Here is a 16,240-nt window from a genome sequence, read left to right on the forward strand (position 1 = left end):
ATGGACGAGAGACTGACGAAGAGGAAGCAGAATATCCGCCGGTGAGCATCTCTCACGACGAGATTCAGCATCAAAACTCGAGAAAGAAACAATAGAAAGGAGACGAAACGAGCCACGAGGGAATATCCATCCCTGGCGCGTGTGTGTGATGAGATGACCTGCCTATGAAGGGTCAGAGGGCATGTGTCCCCCGGGGGTTTTGAGGTTAGGATATGGGGGGGGGCACCTCTGGGGGGGGGGGGTGGGTTCAGAGGGGAGGGGCAGGTGTGCACCCTTTGCACTACCCGGCACGCGTTGGGAGGGGTGCGAGATCGTTGCTATCAACAGCAACACGAGTTATGCAATTTCGCTCAAGGGGGACGGGTCGGTGGGGGGGTAAAGGGGAAAGATGGGTTGGAGGGGGTGGAGAAAAATAGAATCTTTATATAAATATATGAGACACGCAAACACGCGCCTATATCAATCACACACACACATATATACATATATATAGAGAGACCCGACTATGAGCAAAACACCGCCTGCCTTACTCGCAGGGCGCGCGCGGTGCCCCCCTCCCCGTGCCCCCCCCCCCCCTTGTCTCCCCCTGTCCCCTATCTCCCTATGCCCTCCGTCCGCTGTCCTCATATCCCACCCTCCTCTCCTTGCTCCCCGTGCCCCCCCCCCCGAGTCTCCCTGTGCCCCCCTCTGCATCCCCGATTTCTCCCCAGCCCCCTCTCCCCCTGCCTCTCCCCCCTTCTCCATGCCCCTCCCTCCTCACCCCGCGCTCAGTATTGCTCGGACCCTGTGCCGCGTCGCCCGTGTTTATGCCGAATGCAGCCGTGCCCCCCCCCCCCTCGTACCCCCCCTCGTGCCCCCCCCCTCGTGCCCCGCCCCTCGTGCCCCGCCCCTCGTGCCCCCCTTGAGCCCTGTCGCTCCATATAAACTCGCGCTCGCCACTTGTCGCCTGCCGTCCTCGTCCTTTCTCGCCGCGACACCACCACGTGGGGCAGTGGTGCAGCACGACAAGTGTCTTCACGTTCCGCACGTGCACCTGTACAAACATAAACTACTTCTTTATTTGACCAGATAAGGCCCACTGGGCTTCTACACATGGCTCTTTTTGCAGAAGCGACCTGGCCATCACGCATGATAGCGAAGTGGCGCATCGTGTGGCTATTCATAGCAGTAGCCAAATATTATAAAGCGCATGATGATTCTAAATGTGGAGGGGAAAAGCGGAGGACCTGGAGATAAATCCACGATCACGGGGAGAGAGACACGCAAACTCCAAATATACAGCAGCAGCAGCAGGCGTCCGGGTCGGGATCGAACCCACAACCTCCTGTAGACCAGGCGAGGTCGGGTCGCAGTTGGCGCGCTGCGCTACGAACCCGGCGACCCGAGTTCGATTCCTGCTCATTTCCAACATCGGTGATGAATACCTGAAGCGAGCCTAGGCCTCAGGTCGACTCTGCCTCAAATTAGTACCTGGTGTCATGTGTAAACATCGCTGCTAGAGAGACAAAGGCGGTCGGGCTTGGTGCTGGCCACCCATCTCACGTGCCGCGCCGACCACCGATTAGCACGGCTGGCTACATACATAGGTGCTAGCTCACAGCACTTGCCCCAACAGTCTGTTTCGGGATCTTTTGTCTTGTGTGATGTGACTGACCGTTGTGTTGTGATTAATGTGTGCTGTGATGCGAGTGTGATATGGAGTGTGAATTATGTGTGTGTCGTGAGGCAAGTGAGCGATGGAGTGAGTGGCTCGCAATCGGAAGGTTGCGAGTCCAAATCTTGGTTGGGAATGGGGGTGGGTGGGTGTTAACTCAGCCCATCATCTTGCCGGGGTCGATAAAATTCCACATTCCATAGGAACGATGTTCCATAGGAATGTGGAATTTTCCACTCAGGATTGTAAAGGGGAGCTGAGCAGTGCATGAAGGAGTGTGATTGGGTGAGTGTCATGTGAATGGCTGTTATGGAGGGAGAGTGAGTGAGGTGTCATCGCGCCCACACCACACAAAAAACGTGTGCCACGCACCACGTGTTCCACACGTGTGTCAAGCGTGCCACGCACCACGTGTTTCACACACGTGTGTCACGCACCACGTGTTTCACACGTGTGTGACGCGTGCCACGCACCACGTGTTCCACACACGTGTGTCACGCGTGCCACGCACCACGCGTTCCACACAACGTGTGTCACGCACCACACGTGTTCCACACGTCTGTCACGCGTGCCACGCACCACGTGTTCCACACAACGTGTGCCACGCACCACGTGTTCCACACAACGTGTGCCACGCACCACGTGTTCCACACCACGTGTTCCACACAACGTGTGCCACGCACCACGTGTTCCACACAACGTGTGCCACGCACTACGTGTTCCACACAACGTGTGCCACGCACCACGTGTTCCACACAACGTGTGCCACGCACCACGTGTTCCACACAACGTGTGCCACGCACCACGTGTTCCACACAACGTGCCACGCACCACGTGTTCCACACAACGTGTGCCACGCACCAGGTGTTCCACACAACGTGTGTCACGCGTGCCACGCACCACGTGTTCCACACAACGTGTGCCATGCACCACGTGTTCCACAACGTGTGCCACGCACCACGTGTTTCACACAACGTGTGCCACGCACCACGTGTTCCACACAACGTGTGCCACGCACCACGTGTTCCACACAACGTGTGCCACGCACCACGTGTTCCACACAACGTGTGCCACGCACCACGTGTTCCACACAACGTGTGCCACGCACCACGTGTTCCACACAACGTGTGCCACGCACCACGTGTTCCACACAGTGTGTGTCACGCGTGCCATGCACCACGTGTTCCACACAACGTGTGTCACGCACCACGTGTTCCACACAACGTGTGTCACGCGTGCCACTCACCACGTGTTCCACACACGTGTGTTACGCGTGCCACGCACCACGTGTTCCACACAACGTGTGTCACGCACCACGTGTTCCACACAACGTGTGTCACGCGTGCCACGCACCACGTGTTCCATACACGTGTGTCATACATGCCACGCACCACGTGTTCCATACACAACGTGTGTCACGCACCACGTGTTCCACAAACGTGTGCCACGCACCACGTGTTCCAAACGTGTGTCACGCGTGCCACGCACCACGTGTTCCACACAACGTGTGCCACGCACCACGTGTTCCACACAACGTGTGTCACGCACCACGTGTTCCACACAACGTGTGTCACGCGTGCCACGCACCACGTGTTCCACACAACGTGTGCCACGCACCACGTGTTCCACACAACGTGTGCCACGCACCACATGTTCCACACAACGTGTGCCACGCACCACGTGTTCCACACAACGTGTGTCACGTGTGCCATGCACCACGTGTTCCACACGTGTGCCACGCAACACGTGTTCCACACACAACGTGTGCCACGCACCACGTGTTCCACACAACGTGTGCCACGCACCACGTGTTCCACACAACGTGTGTCACGTGTGCCATGCACCACGTGTTCCACACAACGTGTGCCACGCACCACGTGTTCCACACAACGTGTGTCACGTGTGCCATGCACCACGTGTTCCACACAACGTGTGCCACGCAACACGTGTTCCACACAACGTGTGCCACGCACCACGTGTTCCACACACAAAGTATTCCCCACACCGGGGGTGGTGGTGGCGGCACGAGCCAGCGACGGAGCACTTTGAGAACGAGTTTGGCGGATCCCGAAGAGAAAATCCTGAAACTCTCAACGTCACTGGGCTGCTGTAAAGTGACCGGGAGATATCAGTACGGCGAGCGGGGTCCGTGAACCCGTCTCGGGTGAGCGGAAGGTTTTCTCCCAGGGGCTCCCTCCTCGTTATCCTCCCAGAGGAAGCCAACTCTCGCTGAAGGAACCCTCCAGAAAAAAAATCCCCTTTTGTCATGGCCTTGTCAATGAATTCGGCTCCCCATGCTCAATGCTGCTAAACGCCGGTTGGTGTACAGCAGGGCCCATGCAGGACCTCTTGCTCCGAATGACCACTCGCCACTGATGGCAACATTGCTGTGGGAATCGAACCCGGATTGCCGGGTTCTCAAAGCCATCGACGCGGGGATGCGAGACGGAGCGCGACTTCCTGTCCTCATTAGCGTCTGGAATTAATTAGCGCCGCCACCCGCCCCTCCCCCACCCACCCGTTACAGTGCCACCACGAGGCCCCCTCCCCCACTCATTAGCACTGCACACCCCTCCCCCTCACATTACCACCACAGCGAGCCCCCCCTCTCCCATTCCACTAATTACATTCACGGGATATCGCCCTTCCCCCTCGCATTAATTAATTAATAAAGATCATGGGGCCACGTGGCAGGGTTCGCCCCCCCCCTTCTCGTCTGTTATCCCCTCGTCCTTCATCTGTTACCCCCCCACCCACCTCATCTGTTAGCCCCCCTTTGTCATCCCCCCCCCCGCTCGCCTCTCCTCGTCTGTTATCCCCTCTTGTATCTTACCCCCCCGCCCGACCTCCCCTCGCCCCGTCCATTCCGGTCACGCCAGGTCGAGCGCAAGCTGCCCGATGATCCCAAATAAGGGGACCCCTTTCCAAGGGTACCACCGTCACCACCACCACCGCCACCATCACCGCCACACACGTGAGCCATTCGCTGGGATGGCGAACGCGGCGGTGGTGTCACAGAAGCTGACACCTGGCTCGTCATCACCATCATCTTCCCACTCCTGTCCATCTTTGGTAGAGGTGGGGGGGGGCATACGTCGGTCACTACCACCACCATCATCGCAACTGCCTTTCCCCCTGGTAAATAAGGGGACGAGTTCACAATTATTACTTGCCACAACAACAACAACCGCCGTTCGCCACGAAGTGGCGGTGACGCCACCACCGCGTTTGTGCCAGGCCATGTGCACCTTGGAGCCACGTGCAGTTTAAAAAGGCTCGCTTGCAGGAGGTCACGGGACGTACTCTAGGTCCCATGGGTTGACTGAGATGACTGGCAGATGCACCAGCCGTACCCCCCCCCCCCCCTATTGTGCCAAATTTTATTGTATTCGCTCGGCGCTCCGCTCGTTGTTGTGAGCGTCGCTCCTCCGCCCTCCGTTGTTGTTGGAATGCGACTGCCTCCAATTGACCAGTAGCAGCGGCCTCCTCCACAGAGGCCGATCTTGACACCGCTGGTACCGGTCATCGGAAAGTCCACTCAGCTCCACGACCTCCTGTACCACATCACTCCATCTCTTCTCTAGCCCGTGCCGTGCCTGTTTAGCCCCTACACACACCCACATAAAGAGTGCCTATACAGTCTCCTTAAAATACTTTTCATGGCCGACACGACATGCGAAGGAGATGGGTGGCCAGAACCACGCCCGGCCGCCTTCGTCTCCCCAACGGTGATGTTTACACAACGCACTCGGTATTCATTTAAGGTTGAGTCGACCTAAAACATGCACGCAACACGGGCAAGCAGATACCGGGAGGTTCGCCATCAGCCCCCACGCCACTCCTCTATCCCTGATCCCCCACCCCCGCGCCCCTCCCCTCCCCCGCGCCCCTCCCTTCTTCTACCCCCTCTCATTCTCGTCCCTCCCCTCTCCATCCCCCTCGATCCCCATTCAGCTCCCTCCCCCCCGCCTGCCATCCCTCCCACCCCGCTCCCTATCCCCACATCCCCCGCGCCCCCGAGGGCGGAGTGGCTGCGCCCCCTGGTGGCTGGGGAGGTCCCCCCCTCCCACCGCCTGTCATTCCCATAGAATATTGGGACGCGCGCCTGTTAGCGAGCACCTATTAAGTCCTCCACAATCGGTGTCGACGCTTGCGCAGCAAATTGGTTACTCGTTTCAGGCCGAGTTGATCTCGAGGAGGGGCCAGGATAGTCGGTGGTGATGGTGATGATGCCGGTGATGTTGATGGTGGTGGTGTTTGTGATTATGCTTGCGATTAAGTTTGTGATGGTGATGTTGGTTGGATATTTTTTTCGTGGTTTAGTGGTAATGAGTTGAAGGTGGGGGGGGGTTACCAACCCCTCGCACCCGTCCAGAGCCCCCTTTGGCCGCTGTGGTGGCGACAAACGCCATGAGGGGAATGACAAATCTAAATTGGCCCTCCCCCCATCGCACAGCGTTACCGTCCGGCACCAACGAGGAGATATGGGGTTGTTTTGTCGGATGGATCGTAGGCAGGCCAGCCTAAATGTTTCTAACCGGCGAAGATGTACCCCCCCCCTCCCCCCCATAATGGAACATCATCGCCTGTTATAAACATTTAGGCTGGCATGCCTACGATCCATCCTGGGTTTAACCAACAGGCTGGATTGTGTGAGGAGCTCACAAATCCTTGAAAGATCTGGACAAAGTCCCATCGGTGAGCTCGTCCGACAGACAAGGCTGCGTTAGCTGGGTCATGTAGCCCGCATGCTAAGAAAATGATGTTTGTAATGATGCTGTTGGTGTTGACGATGTCGGTCAAGTTTATGATGATGTTGGTGATGGCAATGATGGTGAAGTGGATTATGATGGTGAAGTTGGTGATGTTATTGGTGGTGGTGATGATGGTGAAGTTGGTGATGTTACTGATTTCGATGATGATCTTGGTGATGATGATGTTGGCGATGGTAATGATGGTGAAGTTGGTGATGTTACTGATTTCGATGATGATGACGATGATGATCTTGGTGATGATGATGTTGGCGATGGTAATGATGGTGAAGTTGATAATGATGTTGGTCGTGATGTTGGTGACGGTGATGTTGGCGGGACCATCCCCGTTGTTTGACATGAGGGGGGGGGAGGGAGCCGTTCCAGACGGAACACGAGTCACGCAAAGCGCCGATTGCTCTGCCTTTGAAATTAAACAAAAAGGAGAAAAAATATATCCGCGTTCAGGAAAAACAAGCGTCGAAGATCGAGCCACGTGGTCACACACGAGGGCGGCAGAGAGAGAGAGAGCGGGGAGAAACGAGAGCTCATTACGGCCCCATCCAGCAATGAATAGGGAATGTTGGGGACCTTGCTGTAAGCGGGGGTTGTTGCTGTTCGCGATCGCCTGTTAAAGCAGTCCACGCCGGGCCAATGTTCGCTGCACCAAAGCAGTAGGTTAAGGCTGAGTCTACCTAGGGGAATGCGGGGTTATGGCGAACATCACCACTCCCATCACATCCCACACCACCCCCGTGTCATTAGGGTGCGAGTTAGACTTAAGGTGTTGGGGATCGAAGAGTTAGGGGTTATATGCTGTACTGTACACATGGTTTCAGTTCAATATCGGAATAGGGTGAGAGATGTATAGCCATGGTTGAGGATGCGTTTAGGATAGGAAGCGTTAAGCAAATGAGTAGAGGTTCGGGTAAAGGTATGCGGTTAGGGGGTTTGTATAGGATTTAGCATAGGAGTAGGGGTTATGGTTAGGGTTTAGGGGTTTGGTATAGGATTTAGCATAGGAGTAGGGGTTATGGTTTGGGTTTAGGGGTTTGGTATAGGATTTAGCATAGGAGTAGGGGTTATGATTTGGGTTTAGGGGTTTGGTATAGGATTTAGCATCAGAGTAGGGGTTAGCGTCTGGGTTTAGTATAGGATTTAGCATAGGAGTAGGGGTTAGCGTTTGGGTTTAGTATAGGATTTAGCATAGGAGTAGGGGTTAGGGTTTGGGTTTAGGGGTTTAGTATATGATTTAGCATAGGAGTAGGGGTTAGCGTCTGGGTTTAGTATAGGATTTAGCATAGGAGTAGGGGTTATGGTTTGGGTTTAGGGGTTTGGTATAGGATTTAGCATAGGGGTTAGGGTTGAACGGGCAGAGGCGAATGTATTCGCGTTAGGGGTTAGGGTCACGATAAAGTTCTAAAGGTTACGCGTGAGGGGTGGGCAGAAGAGTGCGGGGTTTTAGGGGGTTACGAGGGGAGGGTCCCGTCCCGCTGCCGCGAACCGCGGTGGAGCCGGGGACCCCCTCGGCCGCCAGGGGGCGCACCGGGGACCCCGCGTCTGGGGGGGGGGGCAGGGAGAGGCCGGGCAGAGACGGCGGCGGCGGCGGTGACAGCGAGCGGCGCGGCCTCCCTCGGTGAGTGTCGGGACCCCGCGTCTCAGGGACCCCCCCAACCCCCCTATCCCCGCGGCCCCCCGTCCGCGAGGAACCCCTGTCCATCACGGACCCCCAGGATAGCGCGGCTGGTCCATGACTCCTCGAGAGCCGGCATCGCGGTCGGTCCATCCCCGCCGCTGCCTCTCTCCTCTCACCCCCCCCCCCCTCCCTAAGAGGGGATTGAGTCGGGACCCCTGTGAGGGGACGGCGAGGCAAGGGGGTCTCTAACCCCCCACACACATCGCGTCCCTGCCGGGTCGGTTCTACCTCGACCCCCCCTCAGTCCCCCGTGCGCTAACGAGACCGAGGGGGTACCGGGGCCTGCTGAGGGGACCTTTGCGGGGGTAGAGCGTGCGGGAAGGAGGGGGGGTCCCCTTGGAAGGGGACCCGATGGGGGTTTCCCCGGGGGGAGCCGGGAGAGAGAGGCCGGCAAGAGACGTTGCGCAAGGGGCGGAGGAGACGTCGCGACGTGCCCGAGTTTGCGAGCTCCTCTTGTGGTGGTCGTTGCTGTCAGCCCCCTCATCGGCGCCTCAAGGGGGTCCCCCCTCACGGGGAGTCGCCGGGGTCCGTCCATCCCGTCGGGTACCCGTTCGTCAAAGTGCAAAGTTGATCCCTGACCTCTCCGCTCATACCCCTCACTCTCCCCTCGCTCTCCCCTCGCTCTCCCTTAACTCTCCCCTCCGCTCTCCCTCCGCTCTCCCCCCGCTCTCCCCTCCGCTCTCCCCCCGCTCTCCCTTAACTCTCCCCTCCGCTCTCCCCCCGCTCTCCCCCCGCTCTCCCCTCGCTCTCCCCCGCTCTCCCCCCACTCTCCCCTCACTCTCCCTCCGCTCTCCCCTCACTCTCCCTCCACTCTCCCTTCACTCTCCATTCACTCTCCCCTCACTCTCCCTCCACTCTCCCTTCACTCTCCCTTCACTCTCCATTCACTCTCCCCCCGCTCTCCCTTAACTCTCCCCTCCGCTCTCCCCCCGCTCTCCCCCCGCTCTCCCCTCGCTCTCCCCCCGCTCTCCCCCCACTCTCCCCTCACTCTCCCTCCGCTCTCCCCTCACTCTCCCTCCACTCTCCCTTCACTCTCCATTCACTCTCCCCTCACTCTCCCTCCACTCTCCCTTCACTCTCCCTTCACTCTCCATTCACTCTCCCCCCGCTCTCTCCTCACTCTCCCCTCCGCTCTCCCCTCCGCTCTCCCCTCACTCTCCATTCACTCTCCCCTCGCTCTCCCTTCACTCTCCCTCCACTCTCCCTTCACTCTCCCTCACTCTCCATTCACTCTCCCTTAACTCTCCCTCACTCTCCATTCACTCTCCCTCCACTCTCCCCTCACTCTCCCCACACTCTCCCAACACTCTCCCAACACTCTCCACACACTCTCCCCACACTCTCCCAACACTCTCCCAACACTCTCCACACACTCTCCCCACACTCTCCCCACACTCTCCCTTCACTCTCCCCACACTCTCCCCTCACTCTCCCCTCACTCTCCCTCACTCTCCCCTCACTCTCCCTCACTCTCCCCTCACTCTCCCTTCACTCTTCCTTCACTCTTCCTTCACTCTCTCCTCACTCTCCCCTCACTCTCCCTCACTCTCCCTTCACTCTCCCCACACTCTCCCCTCACTCTCCCCTCACTCTCCCTCACTCTCCCCTCACTCTCCCTCACTCTCCCTCAACTCTCCCCTCACTCTCCCTTCACTCTCCCTCCACTCTCCCCTCACTTTCCCCTCACTCTCCCTCCACTCTCTCCTCGCTCTCCCCTCGCTCTCCCCTCACTCTCCCTCCACTCTCCCCTCACTCTCCCTCACTCTCCCTCTACTCTCCCCTCGCTCTCCCCTCGCTCTCCCCTCACTCTCCCTCCACTCTCCCTTCACTCTCCCCTCACTCTCCCTCCACTCTCCCCTACACTCTCCCCTCGCTCTCCCCTCACTCTCCCCTCACTCTCCCTCACTCTCCCCTCACTCTCCCTCCACTCTCCCCTCGCTCTCCCCTCACTCTCCCCTCACTCTCCCTCCACTCTCCCTCGCTCTCCCCTCGCTCTCCCCTCCCTCTCCCTCACTCTCTCCTCACTCTCCCTCCACTCTCCCTCCACTCTCCCCACTCTCCCCTCACTCTCCCCTCACTCTCCCTCACTCTCCCCTCACTCTCCTTCACTCTCCCCTCACTCTCCCTCCACTCTCCCTCCACTCTCCCCACTCTCCCCTCACTCTCCCCTCACTCTCCCTCACTCTCCCCTCACTCTCCTTCACTCTCCCCTCACTCTCCCTCCACTCTCCCCTCACTCTCCCTTCACTCTCCCTCACTCTCCCCTCACTCTCCCTCACTCTCCCCTCACTCTCCCCTCACTCTCCCCTCGCTCTCCCCTCACTCTCCTTCACTCTCCCCTCACTCTCCCTCCACTCTCCCCTCACTCTCCCTTCACTCTCCCTCCACTCTCCCCTCACTCTCCCTCACTCTCCCCTCACTCTCCCTCACTCTCCCCTCGCTCTCCCCTCGCTCTCTCCTCGCTCTCCCCTCGCTCTCCCCTCGCTCTCCCCTCACTCTCCCCTCGCTCTCCCCTACGCTTTCTCGGCAAGCGACCGCGTTTCCACAGAAGCAGCTGCTAGAATTTCCATAGTTCATCGTTCCATTTATTTGGTATAGCCCTGTGAGCCATTCGGCTCTTGAATCGGGTGCAACCGCAACAAACAAAAAACAAAAACATGAACAAGAAAACATCTTAAAGTGACTTTGTGACTGTGCAAACAGAAAATCCAGGAAAAAAAAACATCAAAATATTCCTGAAATAGCACCGTACACCATGTGGGTCATGGCGAGTGGGGGTGGTGAGTGTGGCTGGAGGGGGGTGAGGGAGACTGGTGAGTGTGGAGGAGACGTCGGGGAGATTGGTGAGCTTGGAAGAGTTGTGAGGGGGAGGTGATGATAGACTGGTGAGTGTGGAGGATAGGTGAGCGTGAGAGAGATGAGGATGGAAGACTGGTGAGTGTGGAGGATAGGTGAGCGTGAGAGAGATGAGGATGGAAGACTGGTGAGTGTGGAGGGGAGGTGATGGTGAGGAAGACAGGACTCAATAGACATTGGTGATATCCGATAAATCGAATAGTAAGTTCCTGTGCTCGCCATGCACACGATGACGAAGGTAGCTCAGGGGTCAGTGCCCCGAGTCTGGCACCACTCAGGTGACCTGACACCTCGCTGATCTCGTATCGGAGCATCAACCATCATCACGTGTACTCCGGTCATCCTCGCAGCAGCGGCGAGGATGACCGGTGGTCACCACATCACGCGCTTTCAAGATGCGCTTCTGTGGCCGTCTGGAACGCTCCTCCTTACTTCTGATATTAGAAAGTCACTGGATTTACGCACTTTTAAATAATATAAGTTGAAAACGCATTTCGTTAGAACTGCTTTTTGTGTTTAATTTGTTGTCCTTACCCCTCGCACCTCCGGTTTGAACGGTTTGCTACGTACGGTGGGGACAATTCGTACATACCGTGGGTTCAAATCTAGGTAGGTCTCCATGTGGGATCACAGCAGTCCTGCGGCAACTTGGCGTGCATAGCGGTCGCCTAGACAAGCGCTATCCAGCCTCACGTCTGCTCAGCTTTCGAGGTCTCACGGGATCTCACGAGATCGGGTGCGTTCCTGGTCGTTTGGTTCATATTTGAATTCGAAATAACGACGACCGTTCGAATTGACGACGTCCTCACATTTGATACAACTACCAACATGAACCGTGTTGGTTGAGTTTTAGAATTCCGTCTCTCACCCAACAGTTGCTTCATCGGAACAACATCGGAAGGGCCGACGCTGCACCGCGTCTCCTTCACGATTGGGGGCATCACGAACACAAATCCACCAGAGCGTGAGTGTGGCCATGCAGCCAAAACTCTGGACCATATATTAACAACCCATGGAGGCACACAGAGATACAGAGAGACACAGAGAGATGCTGTACATAGAGGGCCATAAATTTATGGGCCATGAAACTCAAGCTACGGACCGCACAGTAAACTTACTGTGCATAATATATATATTTTTGGGGGGTTATATCGCGTAAATATAAATGTGTCGTTAAACCCGCCACCACTCAACAGAACGTGCTAATTCGTTACGAGTACAGCACACCGGTTTGTTGGAGAGAAAATCCACAACATTTACAATCTGAGTACGACGTTTCGCCAGTAATTACAGCTAGCTTCATCAGGCGGACAGCCAGATGCTTCGTCCCTTAAATAGGGGGGTAGATGCGATGACGTCACCTGTGAGCCCTTCATATGCGAAGGGGAGAATAATGAATGTATATAAATTACAATGGGTATCCATTTCCCGTTGGGTTATTCATATGGTAAACAACGTACATTATGCATGGACATTGTTTTTGTACCTCCTGCAGTTTGCGTGAAATAAAATAGAAGTACCTGTTAATGTCTGCGTACAGGTAATCCCCATTGACGTATGGTGACCTGTTTAGGCATGCATTTAAACAATTCATTATTTGATTATTCGCTTCCAAGCAGCACTAAGCCTGTAGCTATCCGAACGGTTAAAATTATATTTATTTCTCTCAAACAAACCATGGTCTGCGCTCCGTCAACGCAGGAGGAGGTGGAGGAAGAGCGACACGACACGAACTCTCTCTCTGCTGAAGCCCTCTCGCCGTGGCCAGCAGCAGCAGACTTTGACATTGGCATCGAGCTCCTGAACATCTTGCTGCCATATGTGGGAACAGAATCTCAATTTGGTTCGCAGGCAATCATTATACATATCGGGCGTTTATTTGGAGTTCCATAACGATCTCTAGTTTTGCAGACAATACTTATGTGGGCATTAAATTGAATGCAATTGGGCAGTGTCCTCGTGACAGGTCCAAAGCGGCACAACGCACCATCACTGCCCCAGCCGCCGTGGGTAATGGGGGATTGTCGGTTCCTCGGAGTTTTCCCGAGTACGCCTCGGTGCTTGACGGGAATGTCTCCCGCGCCAACGTTAGGCCAACGTTGGCCTAACGTTAGTTAAGTTGGCCTAACGTTGAGCCAACGTTGGCTCAACGTTAGGCCAACTATAGGTCAACGTTGAGCCAACGTTGGTTCAACGTTGAACTGTGGTTGGAACCCTTGGCCCAATTCCGAATTGACAAACTATTCCGAACACAAGCAAAAAAAAACCACACCTCGATTACGCCTTACAATTAACCAAATCTTTAAAGTGTCTGCGATGCGCATTTGAAGTCGTGGAAATGCCCGCATTGCGGGATTAGTTTAGGATAAGATGATAGGTTTTGTGCTTTCGTATGTTATTGTATGTTACTTTTTTATCAGAATCAGCCGATGCCACGCGACAGCCTCTTTCGATTGCTGCCACAGCAGAAATCATCGCCACCCCGCCCCCCCCCCCCCCCCGACATGCAGACAGACTTTAATTCCCAGGTCCCTCTCGCAAACAAGACAGACTCTCTATCCTGGTCTCCCTCTTTGAGCTCTCAACCTGGTCAAACGTCGAACTTGAACGCGAAACTGTGTGATACAGTCTGGAAAGAAAGAAAACATTTTGGCCGGAGAAAACCACAAGTTTCAAATAACAGGCACAAAAAACCAGGACAACAACGCATTCGCCTTTGTTGTGTTTCATGCAAAAACCATCAACCGGTTCCTCAATACATTTCACCGTGCTTCTTTTCTTGTAGGCCACCATCGAAATGCATGCCAGCCAATTCCACCGACTGACAGGCATGCAAGCAGCGACGCAGACGCAACTTTGTGCACTGGTTTCCATCCTTCTTGCTGTGCTGACGAGCGAGACAAGGGGCTCGACAATGAAATTCTTCAGCAACTGCTGACGGCCTTTTGCATAATGCACAAAGGCCGGGTGCTTTTTGTGTGCTGTTTGAAGCATCTGTTTGACCGGATAGAGGAGGAGGAGGGGGGGGGGGGCGCTAAACGGGCGCGCTACGGGCTAGAGAGAGGAGCTGGGCTGATGCGGTACGGGAGGATGTGGAAGCCGAGTCGACTCGCCGACGACTGTGAGCAGCGGTGTCGAGATCGGCCTCTGAGTGAGGAGCAGGTTCGTCAAAGGGCGCTGCTGGGCAGTCGGAGGCATTCGCCCTCCGGCAACAACGTGGGGCGGTGGAGCCGCGCTCAGAGCAACGGGCGGAACACGGGGCGGATAAAGTTAAGTAAAGGTCGCAGTGAGGATAAAAAAATAACAGCGAATATATTTTTGTTTTTGACACATATGGGCTCGCCCACTGCGGCAGCAGTGCGCGTTGATGACTGAGTTGTTACTGATGAGTCCTAACGGGGACGAAAACCGGTCTGCAGCTCACGTCCGAAGCTGGCCGTGTATACACTCGCACCGCCACACTCGCTCAGCTCTCTTGAGCTGGTGGTCTGGGCAAGGCGGAGAGCATTGTACGTGCAACGCGGTGGTCACGTGACATGATGGGAGGCGTGCTTTCCTGCTGGTGTGCGTACACTGTGTGTGTGTATTGTGTACACTTTGTGTATGTGTTGTGTACACTGTGTATTGTATACACTGTGTGTGTATTGTGAACACTGCGTATGTACACAGTGTGTTCAATATATTGCATGCACGGCGTGTGCATGTTTTTATACACAAAGCGTGTAGCCGTGTGTATACGCTGTGCGTGTGTGTGCACAAGATGTGCCTGCATTGGATACACCGCATGTGTGTGTGTGTGTACACGGTCTGTGTGTATATCTATTGTGTACACTGCGTACTGTATATGTATGCATACACAGAGCGTGTACCGGGTGTGTGGGTGGGGTGCTTCTCTCCGCACACGCACGCTCAGGAATTTGATGTGGTTGCCAGCAAGGAGTGGGGAGGGAGTGGGGATGGGAGGAGGGGAGTGGAGGGAGAAGAGGGAGGGGAGGAGAGTGGAGGGAGAAGAGAGAGAGAGGATGAAGGGGAGGGAGGGGGGGAGGAGAAGGTGGATGCAGGATCGAGAGGTGAACTCGAGCTGGGGTGGCCGTCGTGAGCCGTGACCCCTGGAGGCCGGTCGAAGTGCCACTAGATATGCGTGACCCGAACATTAGGGTACGTGGGGGTCACGGGTCGGAGTTGGGCATCGGTGGTACTGAGGGGCCGTGCAGGCACGTCATGTCACCCACCGCCTTATGCGCATGAACGCCGCTCCCTCTGCCTTGTCCACGTTGTTTACCATTCGTCCGCTTGCTGCGCGCCTTCTCCACTCGTGGTGGGATTTTCATGGTTTGCAGAGACGCGTTGGGTCTGAAGTCAAGCTGGGTTGCTACATCGCAGCATCGCGAAAGATGGTGACGGTGATTACGACGTTGCGATGTTTGGGGGGGGGGGTGTTTGGGGAATGGACGTTCCCGCCGACGATGACCGTCTTCTCTTCTGTGCTGCCCCCCCCGACCCCCCCAGGATATCGAGATTCACGGCTCTCACTGAGCCCCCAACTCCTCCTCTGCCCCACCCCCACCTCCCCCCCCCCCCACCTGCCCACAACTCGCCCAGTCTCGATTCACGCATGGAGGAGGATTGCGAGGGCGACGTGGCCCCCCCTAAGCCCCCGCCCGCCGGTAAGTGACCCCGTGACCCCCCCCCCACCACAACCCCTGTGACTCACGTGATCCCAGGCGTCGGGTTATGGGTAGGGAGACCCCGAACCAGGACCCACGCGGGGGGGGGGGGAGCAACAGAAGGGGGGGGGGCTAGGAAAAGGAGGGGGGGAGCCGGGGGGAGAAAGAGGATGGAACTATGGGGGAGAAGGGAGTCATGGGGGAGAGGGAGGGAGGGAGGAGGATGAGGAGATGTGGGAGGGGGATAGAGCCACGGGGAGGAGGAGGAGGAAACCACAGAGGAGGGAGGATGACATTGGGGAGGTGGAGGGCTGGGGCTTGGTTCAGGACTTGCACGGACGCATCTCTCTTCTTTAACAACGCCCACCTGTACAGCTCATGACAAATGGGCACGCAGGTGGGATTCAACCTTTATTGTAAGGGGGGGCCCTACCATTTCTGAAGTGGGGGGCGGGGGCAAAGGGGGGGGGCTATGGTGTAACGATTAAACCGCCCGAGCGCAAGACCGTGAAATGTTGCATATGGTTTTAATAAATATAATATTTTTTTATTGTTGAATGTAGCGGCCTCTAGTGGCTGGAGAACGGAGACGTGAACCCATCACTCGTGACACACG

The 16,240-nt window shown here is 56.3% G+C and overlaps 1 protein-coding gene across 1 annotated transcript in view; it reads left to right on the forward strand.

Annotated features, from left to right (window-relative positions):
- The window catches only part of LOC142929263 (uncharacterized), a 23,527-nt gene continuing 7,287 nt past the window's right edge, over window positions 1-16,240 (forward strand). Inside the window, exons 1-5 of the mRNA XM_076070168.1 lie at window positions 1-41; window positions 7,871-8,041; window positions 11,833-11,921; window positions 13,743-14,119; window positions 15,467-15,624. Coding sequence (XP_075926283.1) covers window positions 1-41; window positions 7,871-8,041; window positions 11,833-11,921; window positions 13,743-14,119; window positions 15,467-15,493 — 705 coding nt within the window. The 3' untranslated portion in view covers window positions 15,494-15,624. The remainder of the gene's footprint in view (window positions 42-7,870; window positions 8,042-11,832; window positions 11,922-13,742; window positions 14,120-15,466; window positions 15,625-16,240) is intronic.

This window comes from Petromyzon marinus, chromosome 28 (assembly GCF_048934315.1).
Source record: "Petromyzon marinus isolate PM22_M1 ecotype Great Lakes invasive population chromosome 28, UKy_Petmar_22M1.pri1.0, whole genome shotgun sequence".
Classification (NCBI taxonomy): domain Eukaryota; kingdom Metazoa; phylum Chordata; class Hyperoartia; order Petromyzontiformes; family Petromyzontidae; genus Petromyzon; species Petromyzon marinus.